Genomic DNA, 21,563 nt, shown 5'->3' with positions numbered 1-21,563 from the left:
CACGCGTGCGAGCAAATACACCTTGACAAGGCTCCATTGTCCAGGCTGTGTGAAACCTATAAAAAGGGCAGTGTTGGGCTAAGGTGCCCCACTATTTATTTTCACATAAAGGATTGTAAGCTCAGGTTGGCATGATGGCAGGCTGTGTGTGTGCCTGTGTGTGTGTGTGTGTGTATATGTGTGTGCATTATGTTTGTGTGCTACCAAGTTCCTGTCCTTGACATCGTCCCCATCTTTCCTTAAGTTCTGCCTGAAGTAATCTGATCAACACCATATTATTGGTTGTCTTATCTAATTCAAGTCTCTCACATTGCTGTTACCAGTTCAGTTTATCCAGAGATGAGAAAATCCCCTTGAAATGGAAGTTCAGTGTTCTTCAATTTAGTGATGGATGGTTTCCCAACTCTGAAATCAGACAGTGGTTCAGCAGTCCATTTTTTTGTTGCAATTCATGAAGTCATTGATTCTTTTACAATGTAGTTTATACTCCTCCATAGCCTTCTTTTAGATTACAGAATTATTCAAAGTTCATGCTTTAATGCCAAATATTATGTATATATGCAGTCTCATTTGTTATCATAATGGTGAGCTTGCAAAAGGTAAGCACTTACAGAATGCTCAATAAGAAGTCCAGAAATGCGAAATTAAAATATTTTAAAAAAGTACACTCACTTGAAAAGGGCACTTAATGTGTTTGAGAGTATGTTATTACACTTTGTTTTACATGAAATGGGGTGTATTTAATGTAAAATATTTTTTACGTTTGCCCACTGACAAAAGGTTTATTTGAACAGTAAAAGACAGAATAACAACAAAAAATCCAGAAAAACATGTCAAAAATGTTATAAATTGATTTCCATTTTAATGAGTGAAATAAGTATTTGATACCCTCTCAATCAGAAAGATTTCTGTCTCCTAGGAAATGTATACGAGCTGAGATTAGGAGCACTCCCTTTAAGAGTGTGCTCCTAATCTCAACTTGTTACCTGTATAAAAGACACCTGTCCACAGAAGCAATCAATCAATCAGATTCCAAACTCTCCACCATGGCAAAGAACAAAGAGCTGTCCAAGGATGTCAGGGACAAGATTGTAGACCTACACAAGGCTGGAATGGGCTACAAGACCATCACCAAGCAGCTTGGTGAGAAGGTGACAACAGTTGGTGCAATTATTTGCAAAAATGGAAGAAACACAAAAGAACTGTCAATCTCCCTCAGCCTGGGGCTCCATGCAAGATCTCACCTTGTGGAGTTCCAATGATCATGAGAACGGTAAGGAATCAGCCCAAAACTACAAGTTCCCCCTGGTCAAGAAAGCACATGTACAGGCCCATCTGAAGTTTGCCAATGAGCATCTGAATGATTCCCGAGGAGAACTGGGTGAAAGTGTTGTGGTCAGATGAGACCAAAATCGAGCTCTTTGCCATCAATTTGCCGTGTTTGGAGGAAGAGGAATGCTACCTATGACTCCAAGAACACCATCCCCACCGTCAAACATGGAGGTGGAAACATTGTGCTTTGGGGGTGTTTTTCTGCTTAGGGGACAGGACAATTTCACCCCATTAAAGGGACGATGGACGGGGCCATGTACTGTCAAATCTTGGTGAGAACCTCCTTCCCTCAGCCAGGGCATTGAAAATGGGTCGTGGATGGATATTCCAGCATGACAATGACCCAAAACACACAGCCAAGGCAACAAAGTGCTCAAGTAGAAGCACATTAAGGTCCTGGAGTGGCCTAGCCAGTCTCCAGACCTTAATCCCATAGAAAATCTGTGGAGGGATCTGAAGATTCAAGTTGCCAAACGTCAGCCTCGAAACCTTAATGACTTGGAGAAGATCTGCAAAGAGGAGTGGGACAAAATCCCTCTTGAGATGTGTGCTAACCTAGTGGCCAACTACAAGAAACATCTGACCTTTGTGATTGTCAACAAGGGTTTTGCCACCAAGTCATGTTTTGCAGAGGGGTTGAATACTTATTTCACTCATTAAAATGCAAATCAATTTATGTGTTTTTCTGGATTTTGATTTTGTTATTCTGTCTTTCACTGTTCAAATAAACCTACCATTAGAATTATAGACTGATAATTTCTTTGTCAGTGGACAAACGTACAAAATCAGCAGGGGATCAAATACTTTTCCCTCACTGTACTTATTATTGCAGATTGTTAGCATATCAGAAATAGAGATGTTGTTCTTGTCAGCCAGATGTTTAAATGCATAATAAGTATACGGTAAGGTTTTTATAATATAATTTTTGCAATATTGTGTTATTTGTGCTTTCACAAATCACAGCTTAATTTTCATGCAAGGAAATTTCATTTGGTTATCTAAGCAAAAAAATTTTTTTGAAAACTATAGAAATCATGAACTATCACTTTAAGAAAACGGAAAGAAAATAAGTCATTACAAAACCCGTTTAACAGCAAAACCTGTTTGAAACAAAACAAATTGATGTTTCCGTCGCTTTCAAATATTTCGAATGTGATTTATTAAGATATTTATTTTTTAAAAGACAGATATAAGGATTAATTAACCAAGAGTGACTATGCCATATGAGTATGTTAAATAGAAAATTAACAATATCTGTTTCAATTCCCATTAATTTATGTTCTCTTCTCTCTAGTTGCTTTGTATTGAGTATTTGACAGTGCTGTGTCCGGACAGTCTCTTGCAGTGGACATTGATTCACTTGTCACTATAACTTCATGAAATTAATTGGATGCATGTGGTGGATTCTTATCAGGCACTTGTCTCATCTAGTGAAAATCTATATCCAATCAACGGCCTTTGAAGAATCGACTAAATCTGTTGGTCGTCTATATCACTTTGTGGTGGATTTCTGACTACAGATAAAGTCAATCCCAGACAAAAAAAATGCTAACTCTGTGGAAACATTCCATTGTAAATCGTCCTTTAAAGTACCACTTAGGGTGTAAATATGATGAAGACCAATGCCTCTTGCTGTGACATCAAGGAAATTTAAATGACATCTATTGGTAAGCCAGTTGGCTTCAGTTAACTAAATAAACATTTTAGTAGCACACAAGAAATATAACAAATGTTTTGGCATTTACTAGCCAGCTAAATGAGTAGAAACTACCTAGTTAGCTAACATATATATTCGCTAGCAAGTGTGCACAGGTAACAGTGGTTAACACAATGGCCTGGAAGAGAGCAAGTGTGCCGGCTCTTATGTACGTAACATATTGGCCATCTCAATTTAAGTCAGCTGTTTATTACACAATCTTTTATTTATTTTTTAAGCTGGGATTCATGTCAGACATTTTATCCTTTATTAGACAGGAAGATGCTGAAAGAGCCGTGGGGTGGATTTGAAAAAATCTACTAATCGCAGACCCACCACAACAATGAACTATGCATTTTACAGTTTTTCTCGATTCATAAGATACTTCTATTGAAATTGGGGTCAAATTGATTTCAATTGATTTCAATTTGTTTCTTTGCGAAACAGTTAAGTCATTTGTTATTTCACACGCTGCCAATACTATTTTGTCCAAACAGTAGGCACAAACGTTTCAAACAAAATTCAGACGTTTGGGGAAAGTTGATACAAACCACTCCCTTGAATGTGAACCTCTTCTGCACATCTACAAAAGCTATTTGCATAATTAAAGAGTTCCCCTATGAGTTGCTATTTGCATGAATTGACCAAGGAAGGGAAAGTGAATTGGGGTTCAGATTAGGGCTGTCACGATATCAGTTTTTCACTACACGATTATCGTGGCCAAAATAATTCACAGTAATGATATTATCGCGCTATCTATCTGAAGAAAAAGAATGCTGTCAGTCAAATTCCAGTTTTTTTCCCACTCTTTTTTGGCAGATGAATTACAATCAAAATATGAGTGTGTGGAGGTGGAGAGAGTCTGTAACCATAGCTGTACAAAAACAAAAATAAAAGTGTGCAAAAAGAACAATTACACTTAATAGGTAGTGAATAGGCACCCAGATGAACTGATTAACAAAAGATCCACAAGGCCTAACACCGAGAGGAGTTTTGGGAAAAACACGAAAAGGCGTTAATTCAAACACTAGTGTAATGGTCCAGTGTAAAGGTCCAGTGTAAAGGTCCAGTGTATAGGTCCAGACTCATAGTTTAAACATCGTTTGTCTCATAGTTTAAGCTATGGAAAAACCGAGAGGGGTTTTTTGGGGGGGAAACTTCAATTTCGCCTAGTGAATACAATATTATCATATGTATCATATTAACATGATATCAGTATTAAATGTTTTAAATATCACGGTAATCGTCAATATCAGTATATCGCGACACCGCTAGTTCAGATGTGTGGTGGTGGAGAAGCTCAAAGTGTAGGACAAAGAACTATAGCCTCTATGCCTCTTGGCGACTGCGCTCCATTTTTGATTGTCCCCAATTAGAGGCAGCTGTCCCACGCCTCTAATTGGGGACCCTATTTAAGTTGCCCTTGGAGTTCTTTCGTTTGTGGTTGGTGGCTCTCCTTGGATTCTTTTGTTTTTAGTACTTATTGAAAGAAGGACTTAAAGGATGTTTCCTGAATCTCGCTCTGTCTAGCTACAACTATGATAGACATTTGTCATTCTGGCCAACATTGTTTTTCGTTTCAACTTAACTCAAGAAATCAAGTCCAACTGTAATGAGCTTTGCCATTGTGGCCATGTGTTTGAATCCTTGTGGTGGCATACCGCCACTGCAAACGGATCCAGCAGAGAGTGGGTAAAAATGTGCCCTGCACTGCCTGGGGTAGACAGGTGGTTTTCAGAAAGTAGGCTTGGTTCTGATGTGGTTCAACACTTGGAATAAGCTTATGAGGCAATAATCATTTATATTCTTTATGTTCTTTTGAAAACTTTAAACATTTCAGTCATAGATTGTTTCATTTAACAGTTTTTTGTTTTGGTTGGTGGAGAGCAGTGCAGGACGTTCCTGTGTTTTCTTCATTTTGGTGCCTGATCATGACCCTGCTAATGTTTGCTTTCCATTCGGGGTGATGTTAATGTGCATTAAACCAGAGGCCTATACTAAGAACCAGGATTTGGTTCACTTGTTGCCGGGTTACATCGCCTGCACACCTAACCTGCTCCGGAGCTGGTTATATTCAAGATAATAAATCAACACATATAAAAGCCCTGCTTACTGACCAATCAATTCTCAAATGAAAATGCCGTTGCCATTCTTAGAACATCCTGTGGAGCTCCGTGCATGGACTGTGAGAAACAAGAATATCTAGAGACCGACAAAACCTGTTGGCTTTCTCTAATGAGTATCTTTATGAAAGATGTAGATTCTCATTCCACATTTGTTGTGTTCCCAGGCCACTCGCCCACGTAGTCTGTTAAAGAGCGCTTTTATGAAATGGCAGGTAGCCTAGACCATAACTTACGTTGACTACTTCATCTATAATTAATGTAGACCCTGTTGAAATTTACTGTGATTTTCAATGCTGCGTACTCCATAGGGTTCCCCAGAGTGATCGGTGCCATAGATTGCACCCATATTCCAATAACAGCATCGCTGGGAGAGAATTAATGGGATTTTGTTAATCGCAAGTCATTCCACTGTATCAACGTTAAGATAAAGCGAAAATAGGGACAGTCATTGTTTGGTCATACTGGTACATTGCCTGCATGGACACCAAGGGTTTACAGTAAAAGCAGTAGGCGGGACAGTTAATGGTAATTCCTTTTTAGCACATATAGAAATATTCACCCAGCATAGATGTCACAGTTGGACTCTCTCTCTCTCCACCATGGAGTCCTTTCAAATGCAAATTGATGTTTCACTTCTTCACTAGCTGTATATTTTTTATTTGCTCCCAAGCCTGCTTAACACTGCCAGAGTTGCAACTGAAAGAATATGACAAAAATTGTCTTACACGCCATAAGAATTCCTCTAAGCAGAACTTATTTTAATGGAGTAGCCTACACCATTGTAATTATAGTCAGACCTAGTTGTGCCTTAATGATGGGGCTGTGATATTGTTAAGCATTGTAACTTAGCTACGCATTTGCAGAGTGCTGCCGGCAATGGGGAGCTACAGTTCATTGAGGGAACCATGAATGCAAACATGTACTGTGACATACTGTAGCAGAGCATGATCTCCTCCCTTCAGAGACTGGGCGGCAGGGCAGTATTCCAACATGGTAACAACCCCAAACACACCTCCAAGATGACCACTGCCTTGCTAAAGAAGCTGAGGGTAAAGGTGATGGACTGGCCAAGCATGTCTCCAGACCTAAACCCTATTGAGCATCTGTGGGGCATCCTCAAACGGAAGGTAGAGGAGCGCAAGGTCTCTAACATCCACCAGCTGTCATCATGGAGTAGTGGAAGAGGACTCCAGTGGCAACCTGTGAAGATCTGGTGAACTCCATGCCCAAGAGGGTTAAGGCAGTGCTAGAAAATGATGGTGGCCACACAAACTATTGACACTTTGTGCCCAATTTGGACATTTTGGTTGCCAGTGGTTTAGATATTAATGGCTGCGTGTTAAGGTATTTTGAGGGGAAAGCAAATTTACACTGTTATACAAGCTGTACACTCACTACTTTTACATTGTAGCAGTGTCATTTCTTTACTGTTGTCACATGTAAAGATAGAATATTTACAAAAATGTGAGGGGTGTACTCACTTTTATGAGATACTGTATATATATATACACCGGAAAAAATTAAGAGACCACTGCACCTTTTTCTTTCCTTTCAAAAAAGTTGAAAAGGAAAGTTTTGAGTGAGGAACAGAAGCGTTCAATGTGCAGTGGACTCTTAATTTTAAGCCTTCTGTTCCTCACTCAAAACCTCATAATTTTTCTCTAAAAAGATCGTTTGCTCCTTTTGAATGAAATATGCGGTTCTGGTAGACTTGTCCTTGTTTGGGATTGTCATATGGTGCAAACCCCTTTTATGTGAACGTGCCTTTCGCTAGATTGGGAAAACCTGGGTTTTCCCAATCTCGCATAAGTGTGTCACCGCTTATGCGGGATTGCGGTTGTCAGGCTTAGTGAAGCCAGCTAACGAAAAGAATGTTGGACTTGCTTCGTAGTATAGGCCTCTGGGTCTTCAAGTATCCAGATCAAGACAAAGCTGAACACATTCGGGGAGTGACCACTTGCACTGCATTTCTCCATTCGCACCCACACTGCAGCAGTGCACGTTCACTGGAGGCTGGACCAATCAGAATCTAGGAGCAAATTCTGACCGACCATGTAGCAGGGCTGACCCACACCATCCCACTGCGACTAAGCTCTTTGCTTCTTATTGGTTTTGCTGTGGACGTGGAGCTCTCGACGTGGAACCTCTCTGTGTCTTTTATATTAAAGCTGTGAACAAAGGCGGCGCATTGGGAGGTTGGTCAGTCCAGGACTCGCGTTATTTCAGAGTCACTGCCGGGAGTTCAGGCCAGGTTGTTGTTTTTAATTTGCAAAATGTAGGTCACAGCGTTGGAGGAAAAACACACATAGACTCACACATGTCTCTCTCTTTCTCTCTCACACACACGCACACACACACACACAGCGCAATCCTTACTGTAGCACAGCGGTTTAGTAATCTTTCCCTGCTGAAGTTGCCTTGAGGCCTCGGTGTTAACCAGTGAATAGGATGTGGATGTGTTACGATGAGCTGCAGGTGTGCAGACATATTCAGACTCTCTGCAAAGGTATATTGTACAGTACAGTGTGTGTGGCGTGGGTGTCCTGGGTGTCGTTTGTAGTGTGTCGCAGATATAAATGTGAGTGTGTGTGTGTGTGCGTGTATTTGCGCTCGCGTGTGCGTACATCAGGAGCGTGTGGCTGCGTGACGGTGTGTCTCTGGTCCTCCAGCATGGGGATGAGCCACGACGACGACCACGCCACCTGCACAGGCCACTCCCACATCATGTCTGGCGAATGGGTGAAGGGCCGCAACCCCAGCGACCTGTCATGGTCCCCCTGTAGTCGTGATGACCTGGAGAAGTTCCTAAGGTGAGACTTACACACACACACTCACACAAAAACACACAGTGTACGCATGAGCATACATAGTACACACACATGTACTTTGTGTTTCTACGCCCGTAGACACTGGATTGATAAAATGACATATTTTGCCTTCCATTCAATATACCACTGACTTTGATGTGGGACACTCCATGTCACTTCAAACCCAGAATGACGGTGACAAAAAGGTCTGTTTACTTCCCCGTAATTCAGATTGGATCTTTTTATTTAGACAGGAGACGGTCTGAGAAAAACGCCTGTTACAGACCGCTTGATAGATAGAACTTACTTAGGTCCGACGATTTCCGCTGTCAGGCTGTTTAATGAAGTTGAACTGTCTCATACTCAGTGCATTAATCAATCTCCAGTCTAAGAGATCACACTGGCTTTTCTCTATGGGCTGCGGTTGCCTAGGCGCTAATACCATAGCAATGGCCTGACACCGTAAACAATTGAGATAATTGACTTTGACTTTGGCCTATGGATTAGAAACTGATTTTACGGTTGTCTGGCGTCCTTGTCAGTCGGTCGACATTTTGTGGTTCATGAAACATTTTTAACTTCCCTATGCAGAGCATATTGGCTAGATATCCTACTGAGGACATGTCTCAATATTCAACTCTCCAGGAATTGGGAGGGTAGAAAAATATGGGCAAAAATAAGTTATCAAAATGCTTTTACTGTTTTTAGTTTTTGCCACCTGCATGAAAAATGTTGGAAGAAGAAAAAATTTAATCTAAATGATTATCTCTAGAATTGCTGATTTCTTCAAACACAAAAACGACTACAATAATGAAAGTAAAGGGGAATAAATGTGTTGGCTCTCAAGTCCCCAACCTAGAAACTACGGAAAACCTATATATCCATTGAGCTCATTTCAGCCATTACCAAAGACAGTTTGTCAAGTCAAGACAAATGTTTCTGCAGTCATTATTGTTAAAAGAAAACAAATTAATGGAACAAGCCATTTCCCCAAGAGAGGGAGAGAATCACCAGAGTCCAATAAAAACCATTAATCACCCTCAAAAACAAATTAGCTGGCTGAAAAGGATGGTTAGGTCTACATTGGCTAATTCTGGTCCTATGGGGGGCAGTAGTGGGTTGTCCAGACTTACGATCCAGCCCAGGTCTAACATACCCTTAACCAACTATGTTTGTGTCTATGTGTGTGTCTGTCTGTGTGTTTGTGTGGATGTGTCTATGTGTGTGTGTGTGTATCTCTGTGTGTCTATGTGTGCATGTCTATGTGTGTTTGTGCGTGTGTGTGTGTCTGTGTCTCACTGTGTGTCTGTGTGTTTTTGTGTGTGTCCTTGTCTCAATGTGTGGGTGTGTCTGTGTGTGTCCTTTTCTCACTGAGTGTATCTGTGTGTCTGTGTCTCACTGTGTGTCTGTGTGTTTCTGTGTGTGTCCTTGTCTCACTGTGTGTGTAATTTTCTCACTGAGTGTATCTGTGTGTCTGTGTGTCACTGTGTGTGTGTTTGTGTCTCACTGTGTGTGTGTGTCTGTGTGTGTCTGTCTCACTGTGTGTCTGTGTGTGTCTGTCTCACTGTGTGTGTCTGTGTGTGTCTGTGTCTCACTGTGTATGTCTGTGTGTGTCTATCTCACTGTGTGTGTCTGTGTGTGTTTGTGTCTCACTGCGTGTGTGTGTGTGTGTGTGTCTGTGTCTGTGTGTGTCTGTCTCACTGTGTGTCTGTGTGTGTCTGTGTCTCACTGTGTATGTCTGTGTGTGTCTATCTCACTGTGTGTGTCTGTGTGTGTTTGTGTCTCACTGTGTGTGTGTGTGTGTGTGTCTGTGTGACAGGTCCAAGGCCAGTGGTTGCCTACTCCACACAGACCCCAGAAGTCGTTACCAGGTCCGGCTGCCTCCCAAGCTGCCAGGCATGCACTACAGTGCTGACGAACAGTGTCAGATCCTGTTCGGAACTAATGCCACCTTCTGCAATGACATGGAGGTACACACACATGTGCGTATGCACACACACACACACACCCACCCTAAATGTATCTGTGGGCAAAAAGCATCTTGTTAATGAGAGGTCTGAAGAGATCGGCTGGATTCATTCAACCCAACAGAAAAATGACAAGGCCATGAACAATTCTGTTTTGGAGGCAGCCCGATACTAGATCGGTGTACCTAATGTTGTGGCCACTGTGTATCTGTTGATCAGACAGTAGAGGTTTAATACCTGTCTGTCTGTCTATGTATCTATCTCTCTCTTCTCGTCACTTTCCCCAGTCTTTAATTTGCTCTCAGTCTGTCCCTGTGTCTTTCCATTTCTCATGGAGGTATCGTATATCCTAGGGCATCCTCCCTGTGCTTGGTTTTTTTTTTTTTGTTGCTATGGACTCCAGGTCATGCTATCCCTTCAGAGGGACAGGTGCCAAGTGTCCTAATGACTGTCCAGTGTAGTTTCTGTCACCAGGTTCACATTGAGCTGGTCATCTCTACTACTAAATCCATTTTGCTTGGGGTTCTGTAGCTCAGGTGGCAAAGCATTGCACGAGCAACAGCAGAATAGTGAGTGATTCCTGGGATCACCTGTTCAAAATATATTTCAAGCGACTTTGGATAAATGTCAATCTACAAAATTACAGAACACCCCCCAACACAAAATGACAGGCTGTCAAACAAGACATTTTTTCCTTGTTTTTTATTTCTGCAAGGCATTTTGTAACTATAACATAACAAAATGAAATGGAAAAAAGCCTGGAGGGTGAGAGATAAAATATCTTATATAAATATGAGCTTGCTGCGGTGGCATAATGACTGCTGGAATTGCAATCTCAATGAAGGGGTTAGCTTTCTACAGGCATTTAGTGTTAATGCACTGACAGACAGACAGATAGGCAGACAGACATGCAGTACACACAGACAGAGATTCAGGTTGTATAAATATACCGTTACAGACTACTGTAAAATAACTGCCTCAGGACAGACAGACACCACTGTGCCTCCTGGGACAAACATCATATAGCATTTACTATTTTCAACAAACGACCTGTTTTTACACACACAAACAAACACACACACGAGCTGGTTGTTGGATGATAATAGCAGTGAACATCAGCTCACTGAGGGAGATCCTTTGGGCTTAAAAAAAGCACTGCAGGGAAACCTGATCTGAAATCAGTTAACTACATGCCATAGAGTAACACCACACCTCAGGGTCTACCTCAGTAAAACCTGATCTGAAGTCAGTTAACTAAATGCCATAGAGTACCACACCTCAGGGTCTTCCTCAGTAAAACCTGATCTGAAGTCAGTTAACTACATGCCATAGAGTAACACCACACCTCAGGGTCTACCTCAGTAAAACCTGATCTGAAGTCAGTTAACTAAATGCCATAGAGTACCACACCTCAGGGTCTTCCTCAGTAAAACCTGATCTGAAGTCAGTTAACTACATGCCATAGAGTACCACACCTCAGGGTCTACCTCAGTAAAACCTGATCTGTTCTTGCTGTGAAAAGGTCAGTGATTCCTGGGGCACAGGGATTAGTCTTAAAGCATTATTCCCCTCAGTTTTTGGACTCTGTCTTCATGTCATACTGTAGGCCCAGTGATGAATGCCGAACAACCAGTTAACATAAACCACTCGTGATTCCAGTCATATTCGCTTGTGTATAGTGTTTTACACACCAGGCAGTGGTTGTTTTGCACAGACATCCTTGTGTTGTGAGTTTTCTAATGTGTTTGCCTGTGTATATGTTGTGTGTGTGCTTTTGGGTGTGTGTGTGAGGTTTGTGGGTCTCTGTGTGTGTGTGTTTTGTGTGTGTGTGTGTTTTGTGTGTTTATTTGTGTCTGTTTTAGCACCTGATGTGCACTGGCCTCTGGTGTCTGGTTGAAGGAGACACTTCCTGTAAGACTAAGCTGGACCCCCCTCTGGATGGCACGGAGTGTGGAGCTGACAAGGTATCGCAACAATGAAGATAATCCAAAGATAATCCTTTATAGAGACTGTGTGTATACCATGTGTGTGTGTGTGTGTGTGTGTGTACTGTGTGTGTGTGTGTGTACTGTGTGTGTACTGTGTGTGAGTACCAAAATGTATACTGTGTGTCAACCAAAATGTCATATTCTAATAAATCCAAATGATCTTATATATCTAATGTAATCATATGGAAGAGGAAGAACTGCAGATCCCAGGATGCAGTTCAGGGTTCCTAGTGACTTCCTGGATGGTTTTACGCCTCGCTGTTGGATAGATTTTGGAAGGATGGCCACTTATGGGTAGATTCCAGTTGGACAATATGGCTCTGACTGTGGTTTGGTGGGGGCCCAGAGCCGGAGAAATGACTTTGTAACTCTTTCCAGACTGATGGGCATCAGTAATGCTTTTGTGGATGTGTTCAGGATTCTTTTGATTGTGGTATGATGTGGCTTTGGACCCTTTGTGCTGACAACTTCAGTCTGAGGACAAGAGCCAGCGTTAAGTCAGATTTATATTGGGCTGGCCTGGCCCAAATCAGGACTGATTACCAAGATATTAACACCTGACCCTAATAATACAATTCATTGGTTTGAATTAACACAGAATTAACACTTTTTCCCTTCTGAGGATTGATTAATCACCTTCTGCACAAAGCAAATTAAGCACCAATCTTTATATATATATATATATATCACTACCATCCAAAAAAAGATCTCACCAGGTTCAATGTGAAAAACATGAACAAATGCAGAGACACAGACAGGGGGGCCAACTCTTCTTCATAGCACTGTATATGTCTTTGTGAGTCATAAAGGACCAGCCAAAATCAACAGTCTGCATTTACTTCAATGGCATTGTATGGTTTGTGCCTAGCCATTCCTGCAAGGGTTATAGCACTGTACTGTGCTCTCTCTCTCTCTCTCTCTGTGTGTGTGTGTGTGTGTGTGTGTGTGTGTGTCAGTGGTGTCGGGCAGGGGAGTGTGTGAGTAAGACTCCCATTCCGCAGCATGTGGATGGAGACTGGAGCATCTGGAGCCAGTGGAGTCACTGTAGCCGAACCTGTGGCACTGGAGCCCAGTTCAGACAGAGGAAATGTGACAACCCTCCGTAAGCCATCTGCACTGCGTGTGTGTGTGTGTGCGTGCGTGCGTGCGTGCGTGTGTGTGTGTGTGTGTGTGTGTACAGTCCACCCTCACGTGTCTGGCCGTGTTTCTAACGGGGATTGTGTGTGTAGGCCAGGTCCCGGGGGTCGAAACTGTCAGAAGGCCAGTGTGGAACATAAGGTGTGTGAAGGCCCTCCGTGCCCTCCAGGAACCCCCTCCTTCAGAGAGCTGCAGTGTCTGTCCCACGAGCGCCAGGCCACAGGAAAGAAGACCAGCAACCTGTGGACGGCTGTCAGTAATGATGGTGAGAGATACCGACGTGCAAACACACGCACACGCAAAGTAGATGACTTGTCAAGTACACAGTTACTGTGTTGTGTTTCTGGTGATGTAGTGTCATGCTGTATATACTCATTACAGTAATCCACAGTGAGTTACGGAGTATATCTTCCTTCAAAAACACCACATCACCGCTTTGGCAGACATGTTTACTTGGCGTTGGCGCAACAACAACAATCTGAATAAGACAGAAACAGACTGGCACTCAGCCTGGCCCCAAGGACTTCTGGCCGTTCAATATTCTTTGGCAAATATGTATTTTCATTGTCATTTAGCTTGCTTCCCAAATGGCTCTCTATTCCCTAGTACACAACCTTGTTTTACAGCGCTGGTCCCTGGTCAAGAGTAATGCACTTCAAAGGGAATAGTGTGTCATTTGGGATGTATCTCATCCGACTTTCCAACAACTTTGTTTGTCAGCTAAAATGTCCGTGTTTTTTCCAGTCATCTAATTTTCAGTAGGGCATGCCGTGTTCTAAAACCGTTTGCAGGTAATAGAAGATTAATGTTTTGATAGTCCCTACCTGTTTTGGTCAGTGTTCGTTCTATTTGGAGCCTAATGAGCAAAACAAATCTGAGGACCATACAAGACCCATCGGGTTCTAAACACGTCATATAAGCTATTGTTGGTTCCAAACAAGCATTGTCAATATCACTCTCTGAGGCTTTTGATAAGCATCATTTTCAAATGATTTCAGTGGTCTTAGATGTTACAGCGTGTCGTCAAGTGTCGTCATGTATTTATGCACTGAAGGTCCTGTTCTTTGAACAAAGAAAAGTGTTTATTCATACAGTAATGGCTTCCACCTCTTCCTTCTTTCTCTCCTTCCCTCACTGTGGCCATTGTTTGCGTCTTCCCTTCTTACGGTCTCTTCTTACAGTCTGACTAGTATCAAGTCAGTATCTATCACTAGTGTCAAGGTCATTTGTATGACCGCTTCCGAATCTAAATTCTGAGCATGAACCTTTACAGTTCAGTCAGTTCATCATTTACAGTTCAGTGAGTTCAACATTTACAGTAGTCAATTCAACATTTAGCTACAGTTCAGTCAGTTCATCATTTACAGTTCAGTCAGTTCATCATTTACAGTTCAGTGAGTTCAACACTTACTGTTCAGTGAGTTTAGCATTTACAGTTTAGCCAGTTCAATATATAGCTGCAGTTCAGTCAATTCAAGAGTTAGTTACAGTTCAGTCAGTTCAATTTTTACACTTTATTATGTTCAGTAAATACGGTTCAGTCAGTTTAACATTAACAGAACTTGAGACTGAAATATGATTTCAAGATAATTAGGTATGTTTCCCATAAACAAAGCTGCTGCCTGTAAACTTTCAAAACAGTGTTGGGTCAACACATGAAACTATTGATGGTGGGGTAAATAAGTCATTCTGTTTAAGTCTGATCGACTGTAGGCTTCTACTCCAACTGTTTTGATAATTGATTAGTATTGCAATTACTTAGATATTACAAAAATATAGTTTTATTTATCATGTATTAAGTGTCACGCATTGAGATCCAACACCCTCTCCCTCATTTTGAGGACTGACACCTGTTTGTTGTTTTCACCCTCACCAGTGTACTTCTTATTAAAATCCTGCAATTGAAACAAAGTGTGCGCTGTGAAAACGAAGCAATCACGAGTGTTTCATAACACCAGCTGTGTTAAATGTCCACCCGCAAAATATTAGGTGCAAACCAGAAACCACCCGGGGCTAGAGCCCTGAAAGCCTGAGTCTTGTGATACCCCTAGTTGAGGCAGTTGTCTGGTTGATCTTCTACTGGGCAAAATCACTGAGGCCTCGTTTCTAGATGGAAGGAATGAAATTGGCCTAAACGAATAGCTGTGTTTTGTTGTGTAGTAGGCTAATTTAAAAAGTTAAAATAGCCTGTATTCATGCTATGTATTTAGGCTATGCTGTAGGTGCAATCTTCTATTCAAACATTAAATAGCAATGAAGAGGCAATGCTCTCCAAAAAAAACATGTTGTTACAAGAACATTGTTTTCTTTCTATTTTGGACATCTACATATTTTATAGTGCTGTAGGCATATCTACACCTTTTTTAAATACCAAGTGTAGGCAAATGGATCTATAGGTTTGTTGTTGAAAAAGTGTTACAGAAAACATTATTTTCATACATTGTCAAATAATCTATTTTTACTAAATTACTATTTCTCTCTTTAAATTTTTTTGCCTGTGAGTTTTTGTAGTATGTGTGGCTTAGTTAGAATTTGTTCCTTTTTAGTTGGCATTAATCGCATTAATATAGTGTGAGTAATTTTACTGTTCTTTTTGACTAACAACATAAATTGGGTATTGAGTGTAGTAGAGGTAGAGAGCACTGAACAGAACAAGTCTTTGACAAATGAATTTGACAAAGTTGCAGACTGGACCTTCTAGTCCCAAGCTCTTGATTTACAATACTGTAAGGATATTGATATTCAGGCTTATTCCAACTTCATGTATTGGCATTAGAACATTTTCTCTCTTTACATGTCTCTCTTTCTTGCTCTTCATAAACACACACACACACAAACACAGAGACACACAATAACTCTCTCTCTCTCTCTCTCACACACACACACACACACACACACACACACACACACACACACACTGTGCATCCAACATCCAACCCCCTATCTCAATCACAAAATAATAATTTGAAAACCTTTATCAAATAACACCTTTGAGCAATTGAGGCTTTCCACAATTCACAGGCATTCTCTTATCGTCCTCTCAGAAAGATAAACAAGAGTCAGAGAGGGAAGGAGAAAAGGAGAAATGTTTATATGATAATGTTTATAGTGCTGATTTTGGATCTGTTATGCCTTTTAGATCATAATAAATGAGTTGGTTTTCACACCAAAATGGTTTAGAGCATTCCTTTTTCCTTTTCACCCCAATTCATACCATGTTCTCTTTTGCTGCAATTGTGAACACAGGCTATATAAACACAGGCTGCAGGCATTTGATGAAACACATGCAGTAATATAACTTGATTTATGAATTTGCCAAAACAGAAAACACAGAAAAGTCCATAATGTGAAATTTAAAGAAATCAGCAAAAAGTTAAATCACAAATATTAAACAGAAAATAATTGATTGTATAAGTACTTTCCCCTTTGCTATTACACACATCAATGAGTATTGATGCAACTAGTTGTCTTTATGTGAAGGTAGAATGACACCACCTGTGTGCAATCAAGGTGTTTCAAATGATTTGGTTAAATGCACCTGTTTCTGGGAGGTCCCACAGTTGGTTAGGATAATTCCTAACCAAAACTTGATCATGAATACGAAGGGACACTCAATGCAAATCCGGGAATGTGGTTCTTCAAAAGCACCAATTGTGTGGGACATAACAACATTTCCAAGATATTGAATATCCCTCTGAGCACAGTAATGTCCACATTGTGAGAATACAGCCCTACTTTGAATCTTCTTAGAACAGGCCGTCCTCAAAAACTGATCGTATCTGGTTGAGAAGGGAACTTGTCAGGGAGGCCTCTACAGGAGTTAGTTTCTACAGGAGTTAGTGTCTCCTAGCTCCTAACTGAGCTAGGAGACACTGTGCAACAATGTCTCCCATAGTGCTTAGTATTGGTCTCAATGCTAAGCGCTATGTTTGGCACAAGCCTAACACTGCACATTATCCTGAGATCCGTTCACTACCTAAACAATGTGGTGGCAGCATCATGCTATGGGGATGGTTCTCCGCCTCAGGGCCTGGAAAATTGTGAAAATATATGGCAAAATGTAACTTACCCCAGGACATAGGAAAAGATGAATCGTCCAGCAGGACCGTGACCCCAAACATCCAGTAAATGCCTGAATGGTGAGACAAAAGGTCAATGTCCTGGGGTGGCTCAGTCAAAGCCCAAACCCCTGTCCAATTGACAATATCAGGAAGGAGTTGGAAATTGCTGTTCACCAAATCGCCACATCCAACTTAAGGGAGCTTGAACCAATTCTTTGATTTATTTTTGCCCATATTAGACCCATGTCTTTAATTGCTGCCAAAGGTGCCTTAACCAAATATTCACTAAATGTGGTGTAGTTACTGTAGTATATCAAGAAGTACATGAGACCCGGTCACCAATATACAGTATCATATATATGTTTTGTATCAATGCTGGCACTGATCTCCGGTGTGTGTGTTTCCTCTGCAGAGAAGCCGTGTGCCCTGTACTGTACGCCTGTGGGGAGAGACACCCCTGTCCTGGTGTCAGAGAGAGTGATGGATGGGACACCATGTGGTTCCTATGAGTCAGACCTGTGTGTCAACGGAAGGTGTCAGGTATATATATATATATATATATAAGTGTAAATACACTGTACTTGAACACACACAGACGCACACACACACACTCACACACACACACACACACACACACACAAAGCAGAGTTACATCATGTAGATTATTTTATCAGTGCAAATTTTAACGCTCATTTGCCCATTTGCTCTATAGTCATGTAATACCCCCCCCCCTGCATGTAGTATGCCAGATAAATCCTAAAATATAATAAATCAGTCAAGGATGTTTTTATATTCACGTTATCTGGTGCACATATTGCGAACACCGTCGATATTCAGCATTTGCAGGAATTTCCTGGTTCATTCCAAGACTGCAGAGGCAGACTGAGGCAGGCAAATTCCCCGGTCGGGTCCTGGTTTCTGAGATTGTACGCAGTTTGCAAGTGTTTCGTTCAGATGAGAAAACCAAGCGCTGGGTGCTGTAGGGGAATGACTGTGCCATCTTGATAATTAGGAATCGCCACACTTTCACAGCTTTTTTAGCAGGTTGACCGAAAGTACCTTGAAAACACTAGAGCCATGCAGGGGATTTGGAGGAGTTGGTTTGGACGTTAATGGTTGTTTATGAAATTCCCCACATGGATTTTTAATTCTGCACGTTCCTCTTTTGAGGTAAAATACAAAGCACACCTGTACTCATAGTATAGCTAGTATAGCTATCATCCAATTAACAGGACGTATTCATCATAAAACATTTAAAAAAAATTCAATGCTGTAACGTTAGTAGGAGGCAAAACTCTGTTTAATTAGCTGGTGCTGAAATGCAGGCAGCGTAATAACAGTTGATGCAGTGTGTTTCTGAGTGATGTGGGAGCAGGGAACAGGAGAGAGAGAGAGTGAGAGAGCAATCAATTGTGTTTAGTTGGCCTCGTAAACCAACATATTGCTTGTTATTTATTAGCTATTCTGGGTACATAGTTTCTTTACTGCATCAAACCAAGAGGTTCTTTTTATGAATGTTGATAAGTTAATTAAGAACGCAAAAAGGAAACTTTGCATTCACCTCTTCCAACTCCATTCGAATCATTTGTTGAATAGCAAGCAGAGCTGTTTGGTGTTGTTGCTGACCATATAATTTTAATGTTTAGTTCTGACGTCTCTCTCTTTCTGCCCACCTCTGTGATGCTGTTTTCTCAGCGTTCCTGAGTTTCATTACCAGCTTAGCGTTACATCTACACCTCCCCATATTCAGTGACAGCCCCCCCCCACACTCTCTCTCTCTATATATATTTTTGCTTTCTTCTCAGGTGTGAGAGATCAGGTTCAGAATATGGCAGTGTTTTGGTTTAACTGGGGAGCTTGAAGATGTGGCTGGGTTAGTAGTGTCACAGAGGGACAGAGAGAGAAGTTGGAAAGAGAAATAGAGCTGGATAGAAAGGGGATGAATAGAGAGAGAGAAAAGGGTTGAAAAAGAGGGTAGAGTGTGAGAGGGTGGAGTTTTGTACGTCCAGATGATAAATACACATAAAACAGAAGAGGAGAAATTAGGAAAACAGAGAAAAGAGGAGTAAGAATAGAATATAAACAGAAGTCAGTGGAGGATACAAAGAGTAGGAGAAAGAGACAAAAGGTGAAGAGGATGGATACAGAGAGAAGAGGAAGAGAAATGGACAAATATGAGGAGAAAGAAGAAAAAGCAAATAACTGACAACCAACCCTGTACTCTGTGACATCCAGCCTCATTATTGGCTAGTTGTTGCAAGTAAGTGTTGTCTCATAACTCCATGTTGGAATAAAATATAAGGACCGACACGGTCTGTATTTCAGCCCCTGATCTTGGGCTTTCTCCTTATGTTAAGAAGGGACTTCTAAGATTTAGATTGTATCTGGAAAAAAAAAGAATACATAAAAAAACACTGTTGGCCTACTTCCTCTGCCCTAAAGGAACCTGGGAGGAGAGAGAGGAATTGGAAAGATGGCAATCACTGTGATAATAAGGGATGATTCAAATGTATAGACTGTACTGCTTTTCCAACTGCTTTACATTGTTGGAGGGGTCCTCACCTTGTGAGCGTGTTGGTCTGTGTAGGTCTGTGTATGTCTTTTTAGGTCTATGTATGTTTGTGTATGTCTGTGTAGGTCTGTGTAGTTCCGTGTATGCATGTCTGTGTGTGAACTTGGTGCTGTGTGTGCGTGTGTTTGTGTGTGTACGTGCATGTGTGTGCAGCTTAGTTTCCAAGGGAGTAGCCAGCTGTTGTCAATAGAGACGGGTCATCTGCTGAGCCTGCATTTGGTTCCCTACACATGGGAGACATTATGTGTCATGCATCCCTCTATACACACACACACACACACACACACACACACACACACACACACACACACACACACAAACACACACTTCTGTGTGTCTGTGTCATAATAATTGTATCCATATTTTGTATTTGCTGAATTCTTCCTCTCTCCTTTCATTGGCCAGTGTGAGGGGATTTCTCAGTACTCTGGCAGCCAGTATTAACAAATAAACACTGAGACGGTGAGGGAGGGGAGAGAGAGAAAGAGAGTGAGGGAGAGAGGGAGGGAAGGAGGGAGGGAGAGTGAGGGAGGGAGGGAGGAAAGGAGGGGGCTGGGGTGAAACAGAGAAAGAGAGAGAAAGAGAGATGCAGAAAGAGATGTGAAGAGAGACAGTGCATGAGACAAAGACTGGTTCTAAATAAAGCCACTTAAGCTATAGCTCCAAATAAACTCCTGACCTCTCTCTGTGTGGCTGAGCCATTGCTCAAGTCTAAACTGAGACAAAGGCTGTCATTATAGCACAATAAAACGTGGGGTGTTTCAATCAGTGTGCAGGACTCTATTCTCTGTTGTAAATCTAAATCAGTGAAGTGAAATGTTGCAATTATAATAAAGGCAGACAATATGCCGGACCGTAAAAACAATCAGCCTTACATTTAGTTTAGCAAAGCATTATGTCATTGACTGTGGAAGTGTTTGTGCGTGCGTGTGCGTGCGTGTGCATGTTTGTATGTGTGAGCCACCAGTCATGGAGTCTGTTGTCAGTAGTGTCCTGTTGTCCTGTGGTGAAGCGGTAGAGCTGATTGCTCCAATTTGTTCGCTTCCCATCTCTATTTCTCTATTGCAGTCACACACACACACACACAGCCACAAAGACACACACGCTCACACTCACTCGCACACAAAAGCAGACTTGTTCACACACTTTCCATCCACAATCCAGATTTTTTTCTATCTTTCTTGTTTCTCTTTCACTTTTTTTTTTCCTAATTTCTCTTTCCCTCCCTTTTCTCCTCTTTGCTCTGAATTCTCCCTTTTCTCCTCTTCTTTCCTTATTTCTTTTATATGTTTGTGTTGGTATCATTATGGGGGATGTGATTCTCCTACCTCTCCAATCCCTCCACCTTCTCTTCCCTCCCTTTTTTTCTTTCTCTCCATCTCCTGTCATCTTCTCTCTCCGTGACCCTGCTGGCCTAGCCAAATCTTCAGGCTCCCCAAAACGTTGCTACACCCTGAACCTGATCTCTTTCACCTGAGAGGAAAGCAGAAAGAGTGCGAGAGTGGGGGACTGTTACTGAAAGTTAGGAAATGTAGATGTTATGCTAGGCTAGGCGGCATGAAACTCAGGAATGCTCATCGAGCTAGGCCGGGACAGACAGAGGTCGCCATAGGCAAAAAAAAAGCAGCAAGGTCTGTGACACGTTGTCACGAGAAAAAGGGAGGGAGAGAGGGGTACGGAGGCAGGCAGGCAGGGAGAGAGAGGAAGAGAGAGTGAGGCAAGAAAAAAGAGGTAGCCAAGGAGAGAGGGCAGGAAGGAAAAGAGATATGAAAATTCTACTATTCTGGTCTGAGGGAGAGATATCAGGAGACTTAGGAATGTTGTGAAAGTCTGTCTGGTCACTGAAGAAGACTAAAGGCTGCTGGGTAAGACGAAGC

The 21,563-nt window shown here is 41.7% G+C and overlaps 1 protein-coding gene across 2 annotated transcripts in view; it reads left to right on the top strand.

Annotated features, from left to right (window-relative positions):
• The window catches only part of adamts17 (ADAM metallopeptidase with thrombospondin type 1 motif, 17), a 113,408-nt gene that overhangs the window by 52,546 nt on the left and 39,299 nt on the right, over positions 1-21,563 (top strand). For both annotated transcript variants that reach the window (XM_010876778.3, XM_020053303.2), the window contains exons 9-14: positions 7,824-7,964; positions 9,781-9,931; positions 11,791-11,892; positions 12,873-13,018; positions 13,146-13,318; positions 17,527-17,654. In XM_010876778.3, the coding sequence (XP_010875080.3) occupies positions 7,824-7,964; positions 9,781-9,931; positions 11,791-11,892; positions 12,873-13,018; positions 13,146-13,318; positions 17,527-17,654 (841 nt within the window). The remainder of the gene's footprint in view (positions 1-7,823; positions 7,965-9,780; positions 9,932-11,790; positions 11,893-12,872; positions 13,019-13,145; positions 13,319-17,526; positions 17,655-21,563) is intronic.

Source organism: Esox lucius, chromosome 2 (genome assembly GCF_011004845.1).
Source record: "Esox lucius isolate fEsoLuc1 chromosome 2, fEsoLuc1.pri, whole genome shotgun sequence".
NCBI lineage: Eukaryota > Metazoa > Chordata > Actinopteri > Esociformes > Esocidae > Esox > Esox lucius.
Note: the sequence above shows the minus strand (reverse complement) of the source record. Positions and strands in the feature narration are given on the sequence as shown.